At 43.1% G+C, this 27,989-nt stretch overlaps 1 protein-coding gene and 1 long non-coding RNA gene across 3 annotated transcripts in view; one reads left to right on the top strand and one right to left on the bottom strand.

The window, feature by feature from the left end:
• MYBPC3 (myosin binding protein C3) overlaps window positions 1–9,131 on the bottom strand; it is a 142,276-nt gene extending 133,145 nt beyond the window's left edge. Inside the window, exon 1 of the mRNA XM_089778538.1 lies at window positions 8,848–9,131. Coding sequence (XP_089634664.1) covers window positions 8,848–8,872 — 25 coding nt within the window. The 5' untranslated portion in view covers window positions 8,873–9,131. The remainder of the gene's footprint in view (window positions 1–8,847) is intronic.
• LOC149524337 (uncharacterized) lies at window positions 149–27,456 on the top strand. Of its 2 annotated transcripts, XR_016349675.1 has the most exons (5): window positions 149–425; window positions 4,455–5,414; window positions 22,624–22,718; window positions 23,641–23,779; window positions 24,240–24,614. It is a non-coding gene; the product is annotated as an uncharacterized LOC149524337 (long non-coding RNA). The 2 variants fall into 2 exon arrangements; XR_016349676.1 differs by lacking the exons at window positions 23,641–23,779; window positions 24,240–24,614 and adding an exon at window positions 27,335–27,456 and having other exon boundaries at window positions 150–425.
• The last annotated feature ends 533 nt before the right edge of the window (window positions 27,457–27,989 follow it).

Genomic DNA, 27,989 nt, shown 5'->3' with positions numbered 1-27,989 from the left:
ATTTTTGGCATGTGTGTTTGGTATTTTTTGGGAAACCATCTGGCAACCCTAAATACAAAGCTATAAAATAAAGCCTATATAACTACTACTATGTGTCAGGCCTACACAAGTATGAAATGCTGTTTGTCCTGATACAGAAAATAGTCCCTCCCTGCTACGTGGATGCAGCAATGTCACATGTGGATAACCTTTGATACATTAGTGTATGGCATAGCCATGAAAGCCTGACATTCTTCTGTACATTCTGTATATTCTTCTGCACAGAGTTATTCTGAAGAGATCTGAAGTGCAACACCATGGGAAGCTGAGCTAGATCTGGAAGTTGCTAACAAGCTGGCTCCTGGCCCTGCAGTGCTGGAGATAAAGACACTTAGGCATAATTTAGTAAAAGTTCCATCTTTATCACTCATTCCATTAGTCACAAGGTAATTCATAAATATATTAATTACTTAACACTGTGGTTTGTAAAGTTTCCAGTCTACAAATAGGAATATTTCAGGACATGCATCACTGGTGAGAGCTCTCTGATAATTTGCAGACCCTGTGACAAGATTGTTTCTTATGTTTACACTAGACAATTCAGTAAAAAAAATTGCTTACCAGAACTGTATTCATAATTAACTACCTGTCCATCATGTTCTCTTTCCTTTCTTAGCTCTAAGTATATAGGTGGGGGGGTTTGGGCAACTCTCGTCCTTTGAATCTTTGTGCTAATGACCCAATCCACTCCCATTTAATGTCAGTGGAAATATTCCCACTGAATGAGAGTTGGATTACCCAAAAGTTCACTGAGAAACTGGGTTTGCAAAACTATTTTTGAGGTTGGATTTTCCTATATAAAGAAGACTCAGATGATCATATCACCTGCTGCAGGGGTCTGACCTGGTGGCTGAGGATGCCAAAATAAGTGGTGGGCCTACAACTTTTATATAGATGCCAGATGGCTTCAGAAAAAATACTGAACCAAAAAAAGACCCTGAGAGTTAGAGAGTTGATAAAGAAAACAAAGGACCCCGAGAGTTGTTAAGCAAAACAAAAACAGTGTGGCCCCTTTAAGAAATGTGTGCTGAGGCTTTTTGGCCCTAACAGGCTGCCGGTGGCCTCCTGCCATCTTGCCTCCCTGACCGGGCTGGACAGCTCCCCAGTAAGCACTGTGGTTGCCAGGCTGCCTTCGTATTTAGCTGGACAGCCCAGGATTTTTGCCTCCTGAAATTTTAGGTGAAATTTTAATTTTTTTTTAACGTTTGGCCCAGTGTAGATGGGCCAATTGTCGGAAAAGCCTCTTTTGGAAGAAAAGCAGAAAAAGAGATGCAATTAGCGTATCTTTTTCTGATAGAACTTTGTAGTCTAGGCACCGCCTGAGGTTCTACTATAGTTTAATATCCTCCCTCCTGTCTACACATACCCCTGTAATAGTTAGGAGCGGTACTGACCCACACCCAGTGACTAAGGAGTTAACTCAGGTAGCTAGCAAAGGTGTTGGCCAGGGACAGGAGAACCAATCGAGCTAAAGTGTTGAAATTGGAATTGGATGTAGGTTCCTTGCCTGCTTTCTTTTTGTGGGAGAGAGAAACCAGGAGGTGAGAGAGAATTATTTAAACCCAAGCAGGATTATCATGTCTCCAAGAAATTTGAGACATGGGAGTGAACCGAACAAAGAGAAAATTAGAAGTAATTAAAAAGGGAAAACTGAATGCGACTGGATTCATGGTAATTTATCTTTATTTTGTGGTTTGGTTTGAACTGCTATGTGTGATTCTATGCCTCTGCTCCCCAATTACCATTTAAACTTTGTTCCTGGAAATTTTCTGGGTTTTTTTTTAATTGTTTTCCTTAGTTGCTCTGTAACATCTAGCATCAAGTATGCTTTAAGATGATTATATGATTCTTGTGTCCTGGAAGGTCTGTCTGTTTGTATCTGCATGCCTCCGGCTGAAGGGTCAGCTACTAGAGTCTGCAGTTTGTTTTTCTCTTTTCCAGCTCTTTTGGGGCCGAAGAGCTTTGGGTACCCCTGGAGTGATTTCAAGTGTTCACCCCTAGTTTTTAAGGGAAAAGTACTTGATGGTGGCAACAATTCCCCAAAATCTGAATATTATGATGGGGGGGAGGGGAGAAGGAGTTTTTTTGTAACCAGTGGCTGTAGAGGCAAGCTTTTGAAGCTCTCTTGAGGGCTCTCAACTTCTGCACTCGGAGTCCCAGAGTGGGGAACAGCCCTGACAACCCCCAAATACACCTGTTGAAACCATTCCCTTCTGCACACAATCCTACCAGGCTAATCCATCTCCTTGACAGCTCAAAACATCCCTAACCATCAGCTTGACCCTCTCACCCTAGCTCCTCACCCACACTTAAGCTGAGATTCCTTCTTCTGCCAACTTTCAACCACTTAACATGTCAAAACCAGGTGAGTGTACTCATAGGTGTTGACTTCCCCTCTAGCTGGGGAGGGTGTATTCAACCCTATCTTCTGCCCCTAGCTCCCTGACCCACTCCACCTCTTCTCTCAAGGTTCTGCCCCGCCTCTTTCTGCCCCTGCTCTGCCCCTTCCCTCAGGCCCCTACCACTTCCAGTCTCTTCCTCCTCCACCTCCTCCCTCCTAGAGCATCCCAAACGCTGCAAACAGCAGTTTGTGGCAGATGCTGAGAGGGAGGGGAAGGAGCTGGTCAATGGGTCTGTCAGCAGGTGAGAGGAGTGACGCCAGACAGGGGAGCTTGGCTGCTGATGAGTGCTACGCACCTACTAACTTTTCTCTTAGATGCCTTGGGGGAAAGGCCAATTCTTGCTTACAGACAACCCCCTAATCTCAAACAAATTTTTTCTAGTAACCATGCAGCACACCTCCGTCATAATTATCCAGGAATCCCCCCCTGCAATCAGCCCCGGTACCAACTTTTCCCACACATCTACACAAGTGATTTAATCACTGGACCCAACCACATCAGCCACCAAATCAGAAGCTCATTTAACTGCACATCCACTAATGTGATCTATGACATCAAATGCCAGCAATGCCCCACTGCAATGTATATTGGCCAAACTGGACAGTCTCTACGGGAAAGAATTAATGGACACAAATCAGATATCCGAAAAGGCAACACACAAAAACCTGTTGGAGAACACTTTAATCTTCCTGCACACTCATTAATGGATCTCCAAGTCACCATTTTGTTTCAGACCAATTCCACAAACCAAATACACAGAGAAGGGTTGGAACTTAATTTCATTCACAAGTTTAATTCTTACGTAAATGATATGAACGGGAATATCGGATGGCTTGCACATTATTTTCCACATCTTAATAACTTAACCAACCAAACAATGAAGATGCTAATGGTTCTTGATGTCTGTGTAGAATCTGGTGTTGGTCATCTTCCTTTCCAAGTACAAACTAATGGTTCTTATCAGCCTCTTGTAACTAGTTAGTCTGTAACAAGAAAAACTTAACAGACAACAAATAGTCTAGTAGCACCTTAAAGACTAACAGCTACCCCTCTGTAACTTTTTCCTGTAAGTGCCCCAGCTTTGGTGCCTATGAATATAAAGGTCCCTTACATTTAGGGATGTTATCTATTCAATTACATGATATCTAATATGTAATTGAAAATATTATCAATTACATGACTATTTGATAGTCCCCAGGGCGAGGCTGGCAGCCAGTGCACTCTGGCCCCACTCCTGGGGAGCCCCCTGCTACCCCACACTGTTGCCTCTCTATCAGAAGCAGCAGTGCGAGGTGGCAGGCGAGAGCTGGTATGTGAGGGGAGCCAGTTTAAAAACCAGCTCCCCAGAGACCAGCTGCCTATTAGAGGCAGCAGCACGGGGAGGGACAGGCAGCACTGCAGATCTGGTGGTGGGGAACTGGCTTTTAAACTGACTCCCCACAGCACTGGCTCCTCCCTGTCCCCACTCACTGCCTCTATAGGAGTCAGCAAGGGGGAGGAAGGTGGGTCCACGGGAGCAGATATGCACGGGGAGCTGGCTTGACAGCAAGCTCCCCTCATGTATTGGCTCTTGCCTTGCCCCCTTCTGCGCTGCTGCCTCTTTATCAGAGGTAGCAGCACAGGGGTGAGGGAGCAGATGGATTGGGTGCTCATGGGGACCCTGTTTAAAGCCAGCTCTTCACGGGCACCACTCCTGCTGCCCTTGATACAGAAACAGCAAAGGGAGCCAGTGCATGTAGTCGATAGGATTAACCAATAAGCCCAGTCTTATCAGTTAATTGTTTACTTAACTGTATGCAAGCATCCTTACTTACATTCCTAGATTTCTATAATTCTCAGCATTGAAATCTCTCTTCCCCTGATTCTCCCATACAAACACATCTCTCTCAGCTCAAAATATCCATCCCAAGTTCAGAACACTTCCCCATCTCATTTCACACACACCATCACCTCAGCACGCCTCCCAAATGGCATGCAGCTTTGTGACATTCATAAATGCTATCTGTCTTTCAGCATCTCTGCACCTCCGACAGCATCACATATTCAGCTGGGATTTGGACAAATAGGAGGGATTGAGCTACACACTTCTGACTAGCTGTCACCAGGGGCAACTGTGGCACCTGCTGAAGAAGCAGATAAGTGGCTTCTGACACATGTTAAACTTCTAGCTCTTCTTTACTCCCTGTCATCTCTCAACTATGTGGAGAAGCAGAAAGGCAAGGAAGCAGCCTCATTACCCACATAGGCAAGGGCATTTATACCTCACTGGAATAAAGAGTGAATGTATACTATATACTAGCAGAATGGAATTTAGATGACCACATAAACAGCCTGCAGTAATCAGACTGGAATCTGCTTGAGCAGAAAATGCAACCCCCCCCAAAGTCTGTAAAATCAAAGACAGAAAATTAGGAAATCCCCAAAATTAGGATTTCTCCTACAATGCTAAATTGACTATATTGCATATCCTGTTTATCTGACAGTAAAACAATTACATTTACAAAAAAGCCAAGTTAACATTTTAGAAAAAAACATTAACTTTTAGAATTCTTGAATCATTGAGGACTTGATATTAAACCACTTATCTGAAGGTTTAATATTACAGATAATATTAGTTCTTTGCATTACCTTTTGCCCCAGCTTATTTCCTTAGGTTTGTGCAGATTAAAAGCTCCACCAATTTTTAGAAACAAGCTTGTAAATTCTTTGCTATAGAACTAGATGAAAGTGGTATACATCCTTTAGCACTAAGTGGTTTCTTGCATATTTAAGCTTAACCATTATTTGATCAAAGCTACAAAGCCTCTCAAACTTATTTTCTTCTGTTTCAGAAGCTGAAGTTGTTCATGTTAGAATTTACAAAGAACTGGGACATTTGTTGTGTAAACTTGGACACTCAACCTCTCCAGACCGCCAATATCCCATGTGTAAAATGAGGGGCAATGATTAATCTTCAGATCTACAGAAGCAAAGGTGATGTAAAATACTTATTTATATTATCTAGCATCCTGGAGCCCATGACCCAGGATCCTATTGTACAGTACTAGGCACTATTCAAGCAGAGCCCAAGTTTATAATCTACATAATGGTTTACAAGATGATTATTATGTACTGGCTGTAGTTTCTGCATGCTTAAGGTTACAATCAAGTTATATTATAAATCCTGGCCAACATTTTCTAATCTATGTCTCTAACACTAGAATTCTCAACCTAAATATAGATGTATGAGTGGTCAGGTTTCTGAAGTGCTGAACATTCCTAGAATCTTTCCTTCCAAATTTAACAAAGTGCATATATTTCTGTAAAGGTCTATTTATGTGACAAGTTCAATGTATAAAAAATTCAACGGTTACACTCAAACATCTGAGAAGAGAGAATGTTTGTGGTGGTGGTGATGATGATGGTGGGCAGTTCACCTTCTTTTGACCATCTCATAACTTCCCTTTGGATGTTTCTGAGTTTAAATCTTTCATATTGTCTCTACTCAAAGACAGGATTTTTTGGAGAGTACAAGTTGATTACATAAAATGAAAGTCAAAGTTCTAAGCGTACATACAAATGGGTTAAAATAGGAACTGTTTTGCACTGTTGACTATAGTAAGCACAACAGCTATAATATGATAGCATGGTATAAGGGTCTATCTGTGTAGGTATTTAATACCAAAATGATGAACATGGTATAGAGCCTAGTTCTAACTGGTACTGCATATAAGTATAAAATTTTCATGTTATATCACAAGGTACCCTTAAAATGTTACATAGATAAAATAATCTTTGAAAATGCTTAGAATTTTTAAAATGTTTTGTGCTAAATTTTCAGCCTTACACCCCAAAAAGTCAGGATACCTCAGTAATCATGGGATCAAATACCCAGCTGGTGTAAACAGACATAGATCCCTTGATTTCAATGGAGCATTACCAGTTGAAGATCTGACCCCATGAATGTACATGCATCTGAATTATGGAAATTAGTACCACAAATCTTTTTAAATCTCTACAGATAATAGCAACTCTTATTTATAAAATTTTTGTAATATCATGATGTGGGCTAGAAATTAAAGATATCAGTATGTGTGTATATCAGTGGAAAAGCTGGAATCTTAATTTTGTAGTGGGTTCCAAGTAGGCTTCTAGCCATGACAAGTCATGAAATGATAATATTGTCTCTGACTATGAATGGCAGTGTAAAATCCGTCTACTTTAAACCCCACCCTCTGATTTCTACCTTTCCCTTATATGGGAGAAAAGGAGAAAATATTTTTAATATCAATTTGCTTTTATAAAAATTATTGGCAACTGTTTCAAACAGTCATAGCTATCAAAGGCTTGTTGCATCTGTACATATGCATTATCACAGGGAGATTATAAATGATTTATTACTATGATTCAGCAGTAATATTTCAGATAAGTATTAAATAACTAGCCTTGAAAGGGCAGTTTGACAGTTTATTGAACTTAGGAGAAAAAAGATGGATCTTAGAATAAATTTTCATTTCTAATGAAATAAAGTGTCTGGCTCAGTTTCAAAAAGTCAGTTCTTGAATTCTATAGACTTATGGCTGAATTATATAGATCCTGACAATCGGTGTTTCAGAGGTTGCTCAAACTGGAAATCATCACAGAAGTCATAACTGTTTTTAGAGAGAATAACCTCTCCAATACTTTGTTTTGTGAAAAAATGGAATGATGCCTCATAGAAGTACTGGCGATAACATATTTTATTGAATAATTAGAAATAAAGAAGAAATACCAGAAAGCCTACAGGAACATTGTAGTTTTAAGTGTTTAAGAATGTTTTTGTTCAGGATGAAGAGGCTCTTAAAGGGATGCTTTGAGCATAACTCCCTTGAATATATTGTCTACCAAGGCACTTCTCGTGGTCTGGACACATGCCCTTATTTATGAAGCCTGGGTCTCTGGAATTCTTTAGTATAATAAGTGCCAAAGGCAGCAAACACGGCTTGCTTAGATGACAAAAAATACCAAATGCTGCACACAGACGTGCTTCTTAATATATCTAGGTTTGAACAAGATGGGAAGATTTTCCTCCCTGTCTACCTTCACAGGAGATTGCTAAAGAACTAGACAGACAGACAGTTGCACACAAGCCTCCAATAACTTAACATGAATACCAAGAGGTTCCTATTGATAAACCCTGAAAAATGTGTCCTTTTAAAAATTCACAAGTGCACCTGTACAGCGTATTTAAGGTTAAGATCTGAATCACTCCAGATTTACACTTGTTGCACTGAGAGCTGATTCTGGCCTTAAATGCATATGCTCAGATTTAGTACAATTTTTTTACTATTGCATGTTCCTATACACAATTTTCAAATAGCCATAATTTAACTTTCAGTCCCTTCTTTGAAGTTAATTATGGATATACAGTACTCTAATAGCCCTCTTTATCCTTATATGGACAGATGCCTTCTAAATGCTTCCCACTCATCTCTGCCTTTATGGGTGAGAGCAGTGGTGTGTCCTTACACAAGTTCCCTATAACTTGCCCCCTCTCCCCGCATTTCTCATAGCTTCCCTCTTTCAATATAGGCAGGTGGCCTGTGACTAGCTTCTTGGTTCTAAATGTTAAATTCAGTAATCAAGGGAATATCTAGGAATGTTCTAAATGTGTTTCCTATTGCATGCTTTCTTTCTGTGGGTGTGGGGGCATTAAGCCATGATGATGGTAGACTGCTCTAACTGCCTAGGGAGGTTGCAGATGCTCCTACACTGGAGATTTTCAAAAGAAGGCTGGATAGCCATCTGTCATGGATGATTTAAATACCTCAAATCCTGCATCTTGGCAGAGGGTTAAATTAGATGATCCTTGTGGTCACTTCTAACCCAATGATTCTATGTATAAACAACTCAGAGTGCCCTGTTTCCTTAGACAGGTAGGCAGACTATAGTTCTATCTCGGGGGGCTAGAGAGAGAAAGGGAGGGAGAGACTCCAAAATCTGAACCAGCTGAGATGAGCTTTCTCTTTACACTGGAGATTTTTATGCCCACAAATTCTACAGAAGAGTGCTGCTTATTGCCTGGAAAATTCCCAGGAAGACTGTGAGCTGCTTTCACTGCCCTGCTGGTACCTGGGAGAGAAAGTAAGAGGTGAAAGGAGTTTGAATGAACCAGTTTAACTTCTGTCCTTTCCCCTCACCCAAAGCTTCTGAAAATAATTACATGGGAGGGGGTTTCCTGAGTCAACTAATCCCTCATCTCCCTGTGAGCTGTCTGAATCCATCCATCTCTCTTTTTAATTAACTTTTTTAAAATATATATTTTTATTTTTTTCCCTCTGCTTTGTTTCTAAGATCTCATTTCTCTGGTACAAGGAGAGCTGTTGTGCTGGACAGTCACTCTCTCAACCAGGCTATATTCAGTTTCTCTCTTAGTTGTAGTTCTTACCTGTTTTCTTTGCAGGCTCTGGCATCTTGTTTTTTGTCTCTCTCAAAGTTCCCAATGGTGCCTTGAAGCCTGGGTCTGAGCTGAACTAGAATGAAGCTGTGGGACTTTTGACACTCCTTAAACACTAACTGGAAGCCCCCCCTTCCTGTGCCTCCTCTTTGATTTCCCCCACTCTTATCACCAGTGATACCTTATCAGCAGCAGGGCAATTCACAGAATATATCAGCAAGGATATATATATAGCCAAGTTCCTGGAGCCAGAGAGTGCAAACTATCCAAGACTGGACCATGCAGTTTTGTTGAGAAGCTGGTCCAAATTAGAGATTTAAAAGTCATTTAAAACTGTAACTGTGTAACCACTAAAAATCCTACACACACTGGGTTCTACAGTATGAAGCTTATATATAAGCTTCATACTGTAGAGCCTACAGCAAAGCCTTCCTGGGAGTAGAGCTGGCAGCCTCTGCTAGCAAGCTCCTGAGCTAAAGTTATACTGAAGAGTCCACAGTGAAATTGGCTCCCAAGGATACTTCGCTTCAGGCTCTGCAGCCTGCTCCCCACAAGCCCTGCCTCCCTGGGGCAGCCCTCTGCTTGGCGTGAGCGATGAGCTGCTCCAACCCCTACCGGTTAACCAGAAACGGTAAGCCTCACCCATTAAGGTTAACCAGTTTTACATACCTAATACAAACCCGGTGCACAGAATTAAGCTTTGTCTGCTTCTTCACATCACGTAAATACATCTTCCTCTTTCCACATTTTCTTTCCTCTTTCCACAGTTAGATATAAGCTATGTCAAGAAATCTGACATTGTCCATGTTTCTAGCAGTTATTTAAACTAGATACAACAATGAATTGTTCTGTACTTATGTGTGCATTTGTGTATATTATCTGGCCTCTTTCAGTCCTTGTCAATTTTATAATTGTGTTAGTCTTGAACAGCTCCTCAGACAGGAACTTTCGAAGGAAGGCGTTCTTCCTCGTGAAACGAGGTTTACCGCCATCGAAAGAAAAGCCGCGTTCTTTCGAAATAATTTTGAAAGAACGCGGCTTGAGTCTGGACGCAGGGGAAGTTTTTTCGGGAAAAGGCTACTTTTCCCGAAAAAAACCCTGAGTCTGGACACGGCCTCACTCTTGTAACTCTGTTGGAAAATCCCCTTTTTTTTAAATAAAATTTGAGCACTATTTCAATAAGTTACAGTTGTGGGCAAGTTGCATCCTAACATTCAAATTCAGCTTAACCCTATCGAGATGTTCATACAGATCCTCCCCAGAAAACTTCTCTGGCACTGTCCATTAGTGCATCAACCATTATTTATTTATTTGTATTTTTAGTCAAATAAAACTAATTGTGGCCAATTGCATGCCTGATCACTTCCTTTTTTTAATTGATTAAGCATTCACCTCTGTCATAGGGAGAAAATGTTTTCCCTCTTGTCCTGAGCTGTTTTTGGACTACAAAATCAATGTGAGACCAGATCTAATGCCAGAAATTGCTTTTATTCCCACCTGAGCATTCTGTCAGTGTTTTTACCTCACCCGAGACTCCAGTAGAATAAAATCCCCATGTGATAGCAAGAGGCATTAACTTAAGTCATCAGAGTACTTGCTGAAAAAAAGTGCGGAAATGAACCAGGGACCTATTAGGTTGTAGCTCCCTGTTTTGCTGGTGTCACCACCACACCAATCCAGGTATCGCCTGAATCAGTTTTTTGCAAGAAAATTAGACAACTAAAAGTCACATTGGCTGGATGTAATTTCCACATGGTTCCCAAAAGCCAATGATGAATATAAGCAAACAATGCAGGAGCAAGAGTAGAAAGGCAAAGGCACAAAATGAGCTCAAACTAGCTACAGACATAAAGGGTAATAAGAAGGCTTTCTGTAAATATAGTAGAAGCAAGAGGAAGACCAAGGACAGAGTAGGCCCATCGCTCAGTGAGGAGGGAGAAAAAATAACACTTGGAAATGGCAGAGGTGCTTAAATAACTTCTTTGTTTTGGTCTTCACCAAGAAGTCCCAACCATGATTGTGGGATGCATTCACAGGAATGTTGTGAGCAAGACACAAGAAGTCATTCTTCCACTCTACTCTGCCTTGATTAGGCCTCAATTGGAGCATTGTGTCTAGTTCTGGGCACCACATTTCAAGAAAGATGTGGAGAAATTGGAGAAGGTTCAGAGAAGAGCAACAACAGTGATTAAAAGTCTAGAGAACATGAGGTTAGACCTCTATCAGGGATGGCCTAGATAGTGCTTGGTCCTGCTGTGAGGGTAGGGGACAGAACTTGATGACCTCTTGAGGTCCCTTCCAGTTCTAGTGTTCTTTGATTCTTTGAAATATTCTGTACCATGTAGGTCAGTTACTCTAAGGAGTAGCCTTCTTCCAGAAAAGCTTATGCAAATGAAGCATGGAGTGGACTATTGCTGTGCTTAATTTGCATAATTAATTAGCAGCCATTTTTGCACAAGAGGCTTTTGCACAAAAAAGAGCTGTGTAGATGGTTCCTTTTTGCGGAAAAACTCAGTCATCTACACACAGCTCCTTTTTGCACAAAAGCCTCTTGTGCAATATTGGCTGCTAATTAATTATGCAAATGAAGTGTGGCGATATTCCACTCCGTGCCTCATTTGCATAAGCTTTTCCGGAAGAAGGCTACAGTGTAGCTGTAGCCTGAGTTTTATTGAAAGAGTATTTGCTGTTGCACATAGTACTTTGATCTAGTAAAGCATTTAAGTGTTGAATTGCTTTGCTAGATCTTAACCTTACAGCCTGTTCTGCCACACAGATTGTTTAGCACCAACAAAACCTCACACTTGTATTAACATTGTCTAAAAATAAATAAATGAAAATACCTCTGTTAATATAGATTGAGGTGTAATGTATTTATATATAAATTTAGGAACTGCCATATTGGATAAGACCCAATGTCCCTCTATTTCAGAATCTTCTCTCTGACAGTTACCAGTATCTGATGGGTAAGAGCAAAGTTTAAAAACCCTGTAATAGCTACCATAAGGATAATCTTCCCCTTATATTGGATCTCTTCCTAGTTTCTAAAAAATATTAGAGAATGGCTTAAACCTTGAATACAAGGTTTAATATTCTTTCCAAAATGTATGTTAATTACATCCACTCTGGATATTCTTGCCATCCATGTAAATGTCCATTCCCTTTTGGAATCTTTTAAAGTTCTTGAACTCAATGACTTCTTCTGGCAATACCACATTGTAGGAAAATGTTTCCTTTTTCACTGGTTTTTCATGTTCCGTATTTTAATTTCATAGCTTGTCCCTTCTCCCTTGTGATAAGAGACAGAGAGAACAGAAAGTTCCAATTTACCTTCTCCATACTATTGTTTTGTATACTTGTCCCTTTATATCTAATTTCAACCATATATCTTAGTCTCTCTCAAAGCTCTTAAAAGCTTAATATTAAAACTGAAATATCATCATCTGCTAAATACTTGCTTTCAGGGATTTAGCTATAAAATTGTCAGGTATATGTCTGATAATGACTTACAGGCATTGCCTCCCTTTTAAAAACAATAAATAAACTTGTCTGTACAGTAATAGAGATGTAGCCGTGTTAGTCCAATCTTGCTGAAACAAGAGAGGGCTATGCAGAACTTTAAAGACTAACAAGATGGTTTATTAGGTGATGAGTTTTCATGGCCCACAAAGTGGGTCTGGCCCACGAAAGCTCATCACCTAATAAATCATCTTGTTAGACCTTTCTTTTATTTCAACTTGTCTGTACAGGCAGAGAAAGTCTACCACCCCATGGCTGATACGAGAATTACAGGTATCTATTTCCCAGAAATTCTTACCAAAGTGCCAAGCCATGTTTTCCTTTAAAGTTATTGCTAGTATAAGATTAAATTCCAAGGGTAGTTAATATCCCAGGTACTATGTGAGTCACTGTTGTTCCTCTGACTGGTTCATGCTAAGGGTTAGGAGCTACCAGTAAATAAAATAAGAAATCGAGAATGCTTGTTGTTATAACTTTCAAATATATGAAAAATTGTTGTAATTGTCTTGTTCCCAGGATATTCGAGACACAAGGCAGGTGAGGTCATATCTTTTATGGGACCAACTTTTGTTGGTGAGAGAGACAAGCTTTCAAAAGTCTGTCTCACCAACAGAAGTTGGTCCAATAAAAGATATTACCTCACCTGCCTTGACTCTAATTAGAAAGTTGTCTATACATGCAGCAATGCAGAAGATAAAACTAGGAGCAGGAATGTGAAGGTGCTTATCTCAGAGATGCCTGGTGGGGTCTGAGAAGCAGAATTAATGGGCTATACAAAGTTATCTATTCACTAACCCCTTGCTCTTGCTTATCAGTATAACACACATATGCAGGGCCAGATTAACTCATATGGGGGTCCCTAGACTCTGGGCTGGGGCCAAAAATGAGGGGTCAACTGTGCTGGAATGAGCTGTGGCTTGAGGCAGGGGGCTGGGTTTGGGAAGGGTGAGAGTTCCAACTGGGAATGTGGGCTCTCAGGTAGGGCTGGGGATGAGGGATCTGGGACATAGGAGGAGGCTTCAGGCTTCGAGGCTGGGGCCAAGGTGTTTGGAGTGCAAGAGAGGGCTCAGGGCAGGAGATGGGAGGGATTTACAGTGTGAGAGGGGTCTCAAGGAAGAGGTTTGGGTGCCAGGTGCTTACCTGGGGCAGCTTCCATTTGGTGGTGGAGACCCTTGGTAGGAGGCAGGTGGCTCTGAATGTGACCCTGCCCTTGCCTCCAGATACCGCCCTCCCCCGCAGCTCCCATTGACTGAGATTTCTGTCCAATAGGAGCTGTGGGTGTGGTGCCTGCAGCTGAGGGAAGTACACAAACTGAGCTTTCCGGCACTTGCAACTAAGCAAAGCCTGGGTATAGTGTCAGTCGACGGTCAGGGCAATGTGTGTGTGTGTGTGTGTGCTGAGAAAAGGTTTAACGCCCGTGACTTTACTGCTAGGACCGGGGTCCCATCGCAGATTTTATCTGCTAGGATACAGGATCCCTTCACAGCTGGCAGTCTAGGGAAGACTCAGAGATGCCCCAATGGATCTGTCACCTGGGAGTGACACGATCCAAACGCCCAAGCTCTTCCTATACCTGGCCCTATGACCGGCTGAAGTTCTTTTAAATTGTGCTTGGTTCTGTTACAGCAACTGAAGGAGTCAGGTTAAAAACTTAAACAGTTACAGGTTTATTAAAAAGACTTATAAAAACATATGGTTACAATGGCTATTGCTCTCTTTGGGTATGTCTACACTACCCTCCTACTTCGAACTAGGAGGGTAATGTAGGCATACCACACTTGCAAATGAAGCCCGGGATTTGAATTTCCCGGGCTTCATTTGCATAAGTGGGGAGCCGCCATTTTTAAAACCCCGCTGGTTCGAACCCCGTGCAGCGCAGCTACACGGGGCACGAACTAGGTAGTTCGAACTACCTAGTTCGTGCCCCGTGTAGCCGCGCTGCACGGGGTTCGAACCAGCGGGGTTTTAGAAATGGCGGCTCCCCGCTTATGCAAATGAAGCCCGGGAAATTCAAATCCCGGGCTTCATTTTCAAGTGCGGTATGACTACATTACCCCGCTAGTTCGAACTAGCGGGGTAGTGTAGACATACCCTCTCTTAACTGCTAGCAAATATAGATCTTAAAAATAATTACAAAGAAAATAAAGATAGAAAATAGAATAATGGTACCTAGTGACAGCTTAATCTTTAAAGAGCTCTAAGTCTATGTGTACACTTAAGACAAAGGACCACATCCAGGTACAATTTTTACCCCTTTCTGTGCTCTCGACTCCAGCGGGTCAAGCCAGGGCCGGTCCCTCAGTTCCTAGGAAAGACGAATACGAGGTGGGCGTCCCTGTAGAACCTCGGGAGGTCAAACACCTAACCCGACCAGCAGATAGATGGTAGATTGACACTCAGAGTAAATGTGCTGCTGGACCCATCTTTATACCCCTGGGGACCCGTATCCTCTTCCTTATCTAAGTTGCTAAATTGTACTGGTTTGTCTTTGTGACGCCAGTTCTTACAAGCAAGTTTCAACTTAATTTACACTTGCAAGAGAGAGAACTAAATTGTGAGTACTAGACATATTTTTACTGGGCAAGAGATTCCTCCCCCCGCGGACAGCTGTGTGTTCGTATCAATATGGGTTTTAGTCAAGGGCACTCCTCGGCAGCCTCTTGGTCAGCAATTGGCATATCTCTGTTTACAGCCATTCACGGTCACAGCAGCCTGCATATCAAGCCTTCTGTTCAAGGCTTTTACTGCTCTGGGTGCCCTGCATGCTCCAGGCAAGCAAAGATGGATGTTACAAGGGGGGTTCCTGTCTGGTTACATATAGGGGAGAATAGTAGCATGTAGTGCCCTGGGCTAAGGTGACCTCTTCAAAAAGATCTTCACATTTGGCAGCCCCGAGATCTTTTTGTGGGGGCTGCTTTAGCCTAGGGCCCTAGGCTGCAGCCCCTAAAGCCTCTCTCTTAATCTGGTCTTGCACTTACCAAGTCCAGAGTAGACGTTTCAGTGCTGTGGAAGTTCTCACCTTTTCACTGATTTGTTCATTAAAAACCTTCCCTACTTCAATAGTAATCCATTATTTAGTCTGCAGTCTTATTTTCTGGGGCTGTTTTGATCCAAGCTTCATTTCATCCATTTCTTTCATCTCATTATAGGATTGAATTTTATACACCATTTAATGTCTTTGGTCCCAATTCAACAAGGTATTTAACTAGTTGTCCAACTTTAAACATGAACTTTACTGTGACTACTCATATATTTAAAATTAGATACACTTAAATACCTCTCTGAATTTGGCACCTGCATTGGCTGTTTTCTCTATGCCCCTCATCCAGATTTAGAATCAAGTTTGGCATTGGGAAGAAATAAATTGACACCTCCCCTCTGTAAATTAGTCATGAGAATAATGACTAGACTTGTAAATGGAAATAATCCCATTCCATGTTTCCAGCTTCCCAATTTTTGTTATTTTAAATATGTATTTACTCTGAAATATGAAGCTATTCAGAGGAAGAAAAATGTTGGTACTGAAAGTGTAATGGTTTCCCTGCTATTACTCTGTAAGCTAGCAGATGGCAGCATTGTAATTACAACATTTTTCTGGGCCATTCACCATTATATTTATTTATAAAGTACCCTTAATAACAAGTGCTTTGTGAACTAGATATATGATGGTAATGACATCACCTGACAGGGAAATACAACCATTTCTGATGTGGCTTGCAGAAAAATTTAATGGTGCACGTCAGTATTAGACAACATTTTAGGAAATGAAACAACAAAACACCTAAAGATACACACAACTAAAGCAAGAATTTAGGGAGGCAAAATATAATGGGTTTATTGGAATGCTGCCAAAACAGTGACTTAGCGATAAAGGTAATTTTCCTCTTGTCATTCTCAGAAATTGTCAAACTAAAGAGATTAATGGTCTATCTGGTCCAGAATGTGGCTGGCTAGCACCAACTCTTTAGAGGAAAGTGTGTGTTGATTTTGTTAAATGAATAGAATTTTTGCAGTGCTATTTTTTGTCTTCTCCTGACTCCAGACAGCTAGCGCTTTTTTGATGTCATTTACCTGAGAACTCATTATTTATACACAGAGCTGGAGGTGTATGGCCTATTAAGGTTGCCCAACACTTCCCATTATAAGATCCTGTTTTCAGTTTCTTAAAATACATCCAGATTAAATATCTTGGCTGAAATTTATCATGCCAGGGTCTGCTTCAGACTGATTATTTATTTTTCAGAAAATTTCAGTCACAGAGTTTTGCCATTTCTAAGAACAAGACTAGAGGAGGGAAAAAAACTTTTCCATGTTAAAACAATTCTGACAACTTTTCCTGGGAGGGAAATCTAATGATGCCTATCCTTTAGATCAGTTGCTTGAAATTTGGCAAGGGACTGGCCTTTTTGTCAGGGATGTGCCTTTTGCCTTTGTTACATCCCTCCCATGATTTATGAAAATTACCTTATGAATCTGATTATGCATAACTGGAAGACACTTTATGCAAAACAGGTGATGTAACCTATCATTCCAGAGCCTGCAACTTCCTGAATGTATATATTCTATGTTTGTGTATATCTTTCTTGTATGTGAAATTATAAATATTAAGTGTTGTATTAGTTTTATTAGAACAGGTGTTCTAATAAAAGCCATTAGTGACACTTTAGGAACTTCATAGCTCAGTGATCAAGTCAACGACCTATGAATGGTTTTGTTTTTCCTGCAAGCCCAAAGTATGATTGGTCCTACCAAGACATGTGGCCATTCCATGGGGCCATGCTGGAACCCATTTTGGATCTGGTATTTTTCCACTCAGGGTGAGAAATTTGAACTAACCACAATGAATTCCCACCTTGGGCAAAAGAGATATTAAGTGGGGGACGGGGACGGGTGGAGAGCAGGCGACAAACAATAGAGGGTGTGGCCAGACACCAGGAGAGTAAGTACTGCATTAGATGTTTGTTCTCTTTTTCTTTACTAATCAGCAGCAACTCCTCCAACATCCTTTTAGTGTTTTGAATTCTGACAGTAATCACATAATCATGAGACTAGAAGGGACCTGGAGAGATCATCTAGTCCAGCTGGGGGAGGATCTGGGGGAGGCTATAAGCAGAGGAAGTTGGCTACTAAAAAGTATTAATTTTCAGTAGCCAACTTATTACAGTATTTTATTTTTATATGACTTCGTATTAAATAAGCATTTAAAGTCATGCACCTTGCTAATGATCCCTTGTTTTAGTATTCTTTCTTCCATAACATTTAAAAAAAAAAAAGATGGATGCTACAGTGGCGCACATCTGAACACGCACACATGATCTCAATATTGGTGCATAAGACAAAACTCACTCCACTCATGGATGGAAAATCTTAGTGGGAACACTGCAGGAGACCCCCCCACACACACACCCATTTACCATTGTATTTGAGACAATTTTTTATTTCAGAAGTTCCCTAAGAGGAAACTGTTCTTAATTTGATTTTAACATATAAGGAGGAACTAGCTGAAAATTTTGAAAGTCAAAGGCACCTTGAATGAAATATATTAGAAGCAAGAGTAAGACCAAGGACAGGATAGACCCATTGCTCAGTGAGGAGGGAGAAACAGTAACAGGAAACTTGGAAATGGCAGAGGTGCTTAATGACTTGTTTGTTTCAGTCTTCACGAAGAAGTCTGATGAAGGAATGCCTAACATAGTAAATACTAGTGGGAATGGGCTAGGTTTAGAAGATAAAATAAAAAAAGAACAAGTTAAAAATTACTTAGAAAAGTTAGATGTCTGCAAGTCACCAGGACCTAATGAAATGCATCCTGGAATACTCAAGGAGCTGATAGAGGAGGTATCTGAGCCTTTAGCTATCATCTTTGAAAAGTCATGGAAGTCGGGAGAGATTCCAGGAGTCTGGAAAAGGACAAATATAGTGCCAATGTATAAAAAAGGGAAATAAGAACAACTTAGGAAACTACAGACCAGTTAGTTTAATCTGTGCCAGGGAAGGTGATGGAGCAAGTAATTAAGGAATCCATCTGGAAGATAATAAGGTGATAGGTAACGGCCAGCATGGATTTGTAAAGAACAAATCATGTCAAACCAATCTGATAGCTTTCTTTGATAGGATATCAAGCCTTGTGGATAAGGGAGAAGTGGTGGACATAGTATACCTAAACTTTAGTAAGGCATTTGATATGGTCTCGCATGGCCTTCTTATCAAACTAGGGAAATGCAACCTACATGGGGCTACTGTAAAGTTTGGACATTAGGAAAAACTTCCTGTCAGGGTGGTTAAACACTGAAATAAATTGCCTAGGGGGGTTGTGGAAGCTCCATAATTGGTGATATTTAAGAAGGGATGATCTAGACAGTGCTTGGTCCTGCCATGAGGGCAGGGGACTGGACCCGATCACCTCTTGAGGTCCCTTCCAATTCTACGATTCTATGAAAACCACACAGAAAAAAGACAGAATCACCAGGCAGGTGAAATGGGCTGCCTGAGGGCACTCCTTCCCCTTCCAGGACTGCCCAACTCCGAGTTTCCCACCTCCCAGGCACCTTTTAGGAAGGGTGGGTGAGGTCTGAATCTCCCCTCCTCCCTCAATTTGTATGAGAACATATAAAACTATATAGAAAATAGAACAGTTAAAGAAACTGTCTGGGGGGTGTATCTTCCTCCTCCTCGTTGTCCCCCTGAACCTGGATCTGCCCAGACGGGGCATGTGAACTCCCTCCCCGGCTGTACCCACTGAAGCTGCAGTGACCATGAAGAGGTGCTTCTCACTTGGCCCAAACCTGTGGCAGTGAGAGAGGGCTGGGGTAGTACTCTCTCCTTGTGTAGCCTGAATACTAAACCCCTCATCCCCAGCTCCACCCCAGAGCAATGATTTAAATGAAGAAAAACAAAAAATAATTGAGTTAAGTATTTATAATCAAACTAGAAGATATACCCACTGTTGCTTGGGTCCTTAATTCAATTAATTTTTATTTTTGGAAAATAAAATGAAAATTTACATGCTTCATTTAAATCGGGGTTTCCCAAACTTTTTGACACAGGGTCCAGTAAATCCATTCATGAGCTTTTGTAGGACCGGTAACATTCATTTGCATATTTGCATATTCATTACGCAAATGATGAATATTCAGATAAGTTGTTTCTGGTCCTCCCAAAGCCCCTAGTGCCAGCTTTAGCAAAGCTTTTGATACGGTCACCCACTATATTCTTACCAACAAGTTAAGGGAATATGGACTGGATAAATGGACTGTAAGATGGATAGAAAGCTGGCTAGACCAGGGTTTCCCAAACTTTTACTTTAGTTGGAACCCGTTTTTTTTTTCAGTATTGTTTTTTGCAGCCCAAAAATATAAACGCATATTAAAAAAGAATTAAAAATGAATACATTTTCAGTGTTTCCCCCGACTGCGTCCTCCGCCCAGCCTGGGCCAGGGCTTCGGGGACCTGGTGCCGCATGGGCACTCCAGGAGGCAGGAGCAGATTGGGGGTGGGGTATCTGGCTAGGAGGGAGGGTGCAAGGAGGGGTAGGGTTGCCAGCTGTCTGGTTTTGTACTGGACAATGCGGTATTTGAGGGTTCTGTCTGGGAAACAAATTGAGAAAATACCGGACATATAAAATGTCCAGTATTTTCTAATTAGGTAAGTTTTATTTTAATTAGGTGTATCAGTCCATAGCTGCAAACTGCCTGGCTCGTAGATGTGCTAATGTTGTGTGAGTGTGTCTACCAGCCAGGCAGTTTGTAACTACTTGAGGGAGGGCATTGGGGGGGAGGGCATAGTGGTATCCACGGGGCCGGACTCACTCATGTGTCTGGGTCTGCATGTGCCCAGGTCAGTCCTGCTTCCTGCCTGTCGATTTGCTCCCCTCTGCCCCGCTTCTCCTCCCGATCTCCCCCGTCCAGCCCTGCTTCCAGAGGCCGGTTCCCCCCTGCTCCCTACCGATCTCCCCTGGCCAGTCCTGCTCCCCCTGACAAGTCCCCCTCTCAGCCCCGCTCCCCTCACCCCCTCCCAGTTGGCCGATTCTCCCCCGCTTCTCCTCCCATTCTCCCCTGGCCAGCCCCGCTTCTGGAGGCTGGCTCTCCCATCCTCCTTCTCCCTGTCTCCTCTGGCCAGGCCCTCCTCCCCTTTCCCCCTCTGTTCCCAGCCCCGTGTCCAGGCCTGCTTCTGCCTGCCAGCTGCCCTCCCTGCCCCCCCATCTCTGCCGGACAGCCCCACTGCCCCCAATCCTGCTTCCTGGCAACCAGTTCCCCCCCACACACACACACACGCACAGACACACACCTCCTCCCAGCCCACCCCACTCCCCTTCCGGCAGCCACACTGAGGCCCGGTATTTTTTTCCCGTGGCCCGATACTGGGCCTCAGCCCATAGTTTGGGAAATACTGATTTAAAGCCGGGCGCCGCCATTTTTAAATGTCCGCTAGTGCGGACTCCGTGCCGCACGTCTACACATGGCACGGACTAGGTAGTTCGGACTAGGTAGTTCGGACTAGGAGTAATGGTAGTTCGGACTAGGAAGCCTAGTCCGAACTACCTAGTCCGTGCCGTGTGTAGCCGTGCGGCACAGAGTCCGCACTAGCGGACATTTAAAAATGGTGGCGCCCGGGTTTATGCAAATGAAGCCCGGGAAATTCAAATCCTGGGCTTCATTTGCAACTCCGGTTGCCTACATTACCACCCTAGTTCGAACTAGGGTGGTAGTGTAGACATACCCTGACTTACTAACATCCCCACTACGTACAAAGCTCACCTGCTGCCTAAAGCAGGGGCATCCTTAGCATTTATGAGCAACGGTAGCCCAGGGGAAAGAAGAGGATAGGTTTTTTAGATATGTGTTTTTATAAATCTTCAGCAACACACTAATAAAATATTTTAAAGCAATTTTAAACTCAGATTCTGTAGACTAACAGAGTAAAATCAGAAACTGACAGTATATTCCTGAGGTTGGCAAATTCCTGTTAAATGGCTTCATTACAACTTGATTGGCTCTTTCACTGGTTGAGTGTATTTTATTTAAGGTAAGGATGGCCCTGGCCTCTGGGGAGCAAGCAAGAGGCACAGGTGGTGGCGAGCAGTGCAAGTGCTGCCAGGAGGACTTCCCAGGAGCAGGGGGCAGTCACACAGTCAACAGCTGAAGAGAAGTGGCACTTTGAAGAGGAAACTGCTGCTTCTCTCCAGCCACCAGCTGCACAGCCACCTTCTGCTTCTCTGGAGTGCTCCGTCCCACATTCTCACCGCTCACCACCTACTGGTGAATGGGGGAGGGTGGCCAGGGGCTGGCCTCAGGAGCTGGCACAGAGCCAGCTGGGCGTGGGAGGGGAGAAATGACAGCTGGGGGATTCCCAGAAGTCCCCTTCAGAATCTCCACCTAACTCCTCCTCATCATCTAATTAAACCTGCCTTTCTTCATGCACCAGCCTTTAAAGTTAAATAAAAAACAATGTCTGCTATTTTTCATTGCAAATATACAGTATTTCAGCTACCTTATGGGTTAAGTGGGCTTTTGTGGGTTAGCCTGGGAACCTAACTACCATTTATAACAGGGCAACTCAACTTTGGAAGCCCCGGAGGCCACAATGATACTCAAGCACATGCTGAGGGCCACAACTTAAATGTGGTTGCATATACACGCAAATATATAAGCCAGTATATGCAAATAGCTTCTTTCACACAATGCCCAGCGTTCCCGGCACCTTCTCCTTAGGGGCTAGAAACACCGATACCCTGTACCCAACTGTTCCATCCAGCCCATCCACTTGCATTTTTGAGTGCTCACCCCGCCTGGGAGATGCCTCAGTGCTGTGGAGCATGTTCCCAGTGGAGGCCATGTTCAAGGGATCTCACCCGCGGGCCCCATGTTGAGCCCCGTGTAAACCCAAACTGCATCACAGGCCACATGTTGAGCAGCCCTTATTTATAACATTGTCACGATGGAAAAATGTGTTCTGTGTTCCAAACAACTGACTTCCAGACAAACTTTTGGAACATAATTCATTCATAAGTTGGAGACTTCCTGTACTGAAAAGAGTGGTCCTTTTGGAAAGGCCTTCCCAATCATAGGTAGACCATAGATGAACTTTTTAATAGTGTATGAAATGAGAGGAAGAACAGAGGGAATTAGGTCTACAAGTACATCAGCAGCCTAGTAAGCTCAGAGAGGTATTAATGATTATCTTAATCAGCAGTGGCTGTAACATATTTCTGCAAGATATTACTAATCATAATTTCACTTTGCTGATTAGGGTCCAGAGTAAATTCCATCCATGTGACTGGGCCAAACTCCAAGGAAGATGAGAATGTCACTGTTTTCTACTTCATCTTAGTCTCCTGGAAGCTAGTAAGACTCTCACATTTGCTCAATCTTTCTCTAAAATTATAGAACAGCTCCTGTTTGAGTGTGTGATGGGTTGGGGGCAATTCACCTTCATCAGACAGTTACTTAAAACAGTTCAGCTGGATGAAATATACTACTACAGAGAATACAGTTCTTTTGGTTCCCTTCACAGCTGGGCACATGATTATTCAAACCCCTATGCCACAGATGACAAATCTTACCAGACACAGATGGGGATTTAACAATGTTTCTAAAAATATTTCAAAATATTAACTTAAAGAAAATAAAAAGATCTTGGCTTGGAAATTAACATCATTATTTTAAACTACTTGCTAAAAGAGTATTCAAAATGATTTGCAAAAAATATTTAGCAATAAATATTTCCTCTTCCCCATGACATTTTTCCCAGAGAGTTTAGCTTCATATTGCATGACTTCAAAACAATGGTAGGCAGTGAAGCTTTATATTAGAGATCAAATTGCTCAAAGATTATATTTTTATATTTTTAAGGAAACACTCTAGCCTTCCTTCCTTCAGAGTCCTGGCTGTCAGATCTCAAATTGCTGATCAGAGATTTTTCCATCTTAAATTTGAATTTGTTAAATTTCAGTGTTTGTTATTTTCTCTCTCTGCTACCTCTTGAAGAAACACGAAAGCTAATGAGAACTCTTTTATCTGACAGAACTCCCTGGTGAGCTGGAAATACCTGATTTAAGATCTTCCAGCCATTCACACACACAGTTTATCACAGATTTGCTCTCTTTGAATAATCACAGTTTCCCTGTAAGAGGAAATGATACTTGTCCACCAGCCTCAGTTATCAGCAACTGTGAGGCTATTTTAGGACAGTTTTGCTTTGCCAGCTGTGTTTGGGATAAGGACATAACTCTTTTCTTCATGAGGCATTCTCTATTTTTCCTTAAAGTCAGGAGAGAGACAAATATCTTGCTCCTAGGCTATTCTTGGAGCTGAGTCACCCTCAATGCCAAAAAGAAATGTCATGACCAAGGAAGAAGCTCTCACCTTCAAAATCAGCACTGAAGAAATCCTGAAAACTATCATTGGTAGGCATTGTTCCAGTTGTCCATTGAGAGCTGTCTCAGAACCAATAGATGTACCAGTCTATAAAGTCTACCACACTGAGGCAGATGGAGTTTAATGGTGATTTTGTTAAGTGATGTAGAAAGCAGATTGCTAAATTGCTTCTAAAATTATAACAGGCTTCCCCTAGGATGATTTTATAATTTCTGTTATAACATGATACCATCTGAGCATATAAATGCTCAACTAATTGCAAACAGAGTGATTTTGAAGTGCATCGATTTAAAGAGAAACTTCATGATTTTTTAGAAAATCAAAAGAAAAAGTTCTGAAATTCTTGTCTAGCTGTAATTCTCAGATTTCTAGCATCAGTAAATCTATTTATCGTGTTCCTAAATCAGAACACTGGAAAAAGTTACATTCTTGGAAAAAAATCTCTTTGTGCGTTTTGTAAAGCAGCTGTTTCTTCCTGTCTGTTTCCAGGGAATTACCATTGTGGAGTGATGACATCAATCTCTTCACTTCCCCAAGTGGGACTGTTACTATAGACAACATTGACTAATTTGGAATATAACTTTAAAGACTCAATCCTGCAGGTGTTGAGTACTCTTGTGTTCCACAAACTTAAATGGATCATGAGGGTGCCCAGCACCTCTCTAGATCAAGCTCTCAAAAACCAGTTTCTTATTTGTCCATGTCTTCCTTATCCTCATGTTTGACAGCTTATGTCACCGTTGAATATACTTGAATAAGAACCAGACTCTTTAACCCAAGCTTTTGATCTGATTTGCAATCCTGAATAATGGTATATAATCTGTCTTTCAGCCATTTTGTTACACTGTCCACCTATAGTGTTTTCCCTACAATCATGCAAGGTGCATATTATAACCTGTGAATATATACTATGTCTCTTGCACAACAGTCATGGGCTGTTCGGTAAGGTACCTCATGTATTTCAGATAATAGAAAAATTACTTGGTAGCTTGTGATCATGTAACTAGACTTTTGTAATATATGCGCATGAGGAGATGGGAGCAGAATAAAGGTTCATGTGGTATCTTAACCATGACATTTCCTACTTTGAAATCTTAACATTCTCCTAAAATAGGAGCATTTTGTTTGGTTAGTTTGTTTTTTATGAAACCCATTAAAGATGGTTAGTACTTTGCACTGTGAAGTAACTTATATCTGTACAGAGTTGTTACTAGTTTATTATTTGCTATGCAGTAGTATCTAGAACTGTGGTGTCCAACCAATTCTGAAACTGTCAAACTAGCCACACTCAATTGGCCAAATAGTCACATATGGCTAGTGGCTACCATGTTAGATACCGTGGGTCTAGAAGCTACAGTTGAGATCTAGGTGTAACTGATTGTGTAGCACTATAAGATACATAATAAAATAACAGTCTCTATTCAAAAGACCTCACATCTAAATTAAGACAAAATACAATAGTGGACGTAACAATACAATAGTGTCTACAATAGAGAGTTTATAGCAGCACAGCCTGTGAGGCCAACTCCTGCCTCAGGGCAGCCCCACAATTGTGCCCCTAGTACTGGGATCTCAATCAGATCCTTGGGGTGAGGGAAGCCCTGGCACCAATGCAGTTGCACTGCTGCAAGATCTCTCATGTAGCCTTCTGTGCAGATGGGAGAGAGCTATCCTGTCAAGATAGTTAATTCACCCCAATGAGCAGCAGTAGCTTTATCTGCAGGCCTATGTCTATACAGCGGCATTATTTTGGAATAAGCTAGTCCAGAACAGATTTTCTGGAATAGCTTATGTCGAAATAGCTCTTAGCTATTTCAAAATAGTGTGTCCACACTGATTAGATGCTAAATCGCATTTAAGGCCACCCAGAACCAGTTCAGGCAGAGCATCAGGTCAGTAGTTGCTTTGTGTGGCTGCTGCTTGAAGCTGTCTGAGGGAATGTCTAGACTACATTGTTTTTTTGAAAAAACTGGCCTTTTTTCAAAAAAACTTTACCTGCAATCACATTCTTTCGAAATTAAATCAAAAGAACGCAGGAGTTTTGTCAACATTCGTAAACTTCATTTTACAAGGAAGAACCCCTATTTTTAAAAGAGCTCTTTCAAAAAAAGGTGTGTGTGGATGCAGGAGAGTCAGTTATTTAAAAAAAAAGAGGCCTCCAGGACAAAGCACAGGTGCCCTGGTGGACAATCTGTCTACACTAATCACAGCTCTATAGTTCCTGTGTCCAGCCAGGACTTAAAGCTGCAGGCACCCGGGGAAGGCATTGTGGCAGGAAGCTGGCCTCAGGGCAGCAGTCTGACTTTGTGACTTTCCCTGCCACACCAGCCAGCAGCCATGGCTGAGCCACAAGGCTCCTGACGTCCCGCTGACCCTTCCAGGGAACCTCCCCAAGGATCCCAGGACCCTCCAGGGGCACCAAACGCTGGGCCTCATCGTGGTCGGGGGCTAAGATCCAGGACCTCCTGGAGTTCAGTTGCAGCACTGAAACGCCGACACTTATAGCCAGATGGCCGAAGCTCTGGCCCACAGAGGTCACCACCATTGCACCCTTGATCAAGTCTGGGCAAAGGTCAAGGAGCTGCGGCAGGACTATGCGCGGGCCCATGAGGCCAACTCCCACTCCAAGGCAGCCCCACAATCATGCCCCTACTAACGGGAGCTTAATCAGATCCTGGGGAGTGAGAAGCCCTGTCACCATGCATCCCCGTGGAGTCTGAGATGGAGACACCCATTGTCACCTGGCCAGAGCTCCAGGCGGAGGAGGACGACAACAACCACGAGCTGCAGGAGGAGGAGGAGGACACTGGCAGTGTTGTCACCCTCAGCCTGCAGCCAGTCCCCCAGGTCTCAGGCATCATCTGATGGTGGGGAGGGAACATCAGGTGAGTGCGGTGAGGTTGGCACACACACAGCGTGGGAGAGGCAGGTGCACAGGGGATGAGGCATGATCATCACTTGTCATGCTCGGCCTGGGCAGGGTGCAGCTGGCCGTGCAAGTATGTGCAGCGGCAGTGTGTGACACATGGTCTCAGGAGCCAGTCCTGAAGCACACATGGGCTGCTGCTCACAGCCTGGGGGGAGTCCCCACACACATCCAACCCCTGGGAGGGACGTCTTCTCCCCACCAGGCACTGCTGGAAGCAGGCTGGGCACAAGGGCACACTCACAACCACACACAGACCAACAAGTGTAGCACATACCACACGGCCATGTGTGCATACGTGAGGCACCACCCGCTCCCGCAGACAGCGCTGCCAGGTGCAGTGGTGTGTGTGTGTGTATGTGTGTGTGTGCGTGCAAGCTGCTCCAGGCCACTCTCTTGCACCTGGGAATCCCCTGTGGCCAGACACTTCTCTGGCCTGTTTGTCCATAGGACGGGGAGAACAGGCAGAATGGTCCACTGGGCACCTCGGGGCCCCTGTGAGGCCAGGGCTCCTGGGCAGGCCACACGTGGCCTTGCTCTCAGGACATCAGCGTCCCCTGTACCAAGGACAGGTGCTCACTGCTCACGGAGGAGGGCACGCCCTCAGAGCCAGCGTGTTCAGGGATGACTGACCTCCTCTCCCTCTTGTCCTCCACAGCCGGACCAGCCGATGATGAGGAGTGAGCCATACCAGTCCAGCTGGCCAGCCGAAGCCATGGGACCCGAAGGCACTGGCGGCTTCATTACAACCTCATGCGCCAGCACATAGCGGGCATTTGCAAACTTCAGCAAACCCTCGCCCAGAAATCTTGTAGGGAGGCTGAGTGGTGTGAGCGCATGTGAGGAGAGCTGGTACAGCAGGGAGATAACATGTGTGCCATGATTCGGGAGTTATTGCCTACCCGGGTCCTGTCTCCATTGCTGCTCCCCCTGTCCCCTCCGTTCCTGCCCCCCCACCATCCCTGAAGCAGCCCCCCCTCCTGCCCAGGCCCCTGTTGTTGCAGAACCCACCTAACCCTGAGTCTGTCGAGGTCCCCAGACCCGAGGCGGCAGTGGCAGGTGCTCCACGTGCCACTCCCAGCCCTGAGCTCCCCTCCTAGGGTATGTCTAGACTACATGGCTCTGTCGCCAAAGCCATGTACATTAGTTTACTAGACATACCCAAATGGTCATTTAAATTAAAATGGCTGCTGCGCTGAGCCGATCACCTGTTTGTTGGCTCAGCGCGCTAGTCTGGACACTCCATGGTCGACATCAAAGGCATTTGTCGACTGCTCCGTTATGCCTCATGGGATGAGATTTACCGGGGCGGT

Source organism: Pelodiscus sinensis, chromosome 5, assembly GCF_052426305.1.
Source record: "Pelodiscus sinensis isolate ZL-2025 chromosome 5, ASM5242630v1, whole genome shotgun sequence".
Lineage (NCBI taxonomy): Eukaryota > Metazoa > Chordata > Testudines > Trionychidae > Pelodiscus > Pelodiscus sinensis.
Note: the sequence above shows the minus strand (reverse complement) of the source record. Positions and strands in the feature narration are given on the sequence as shown.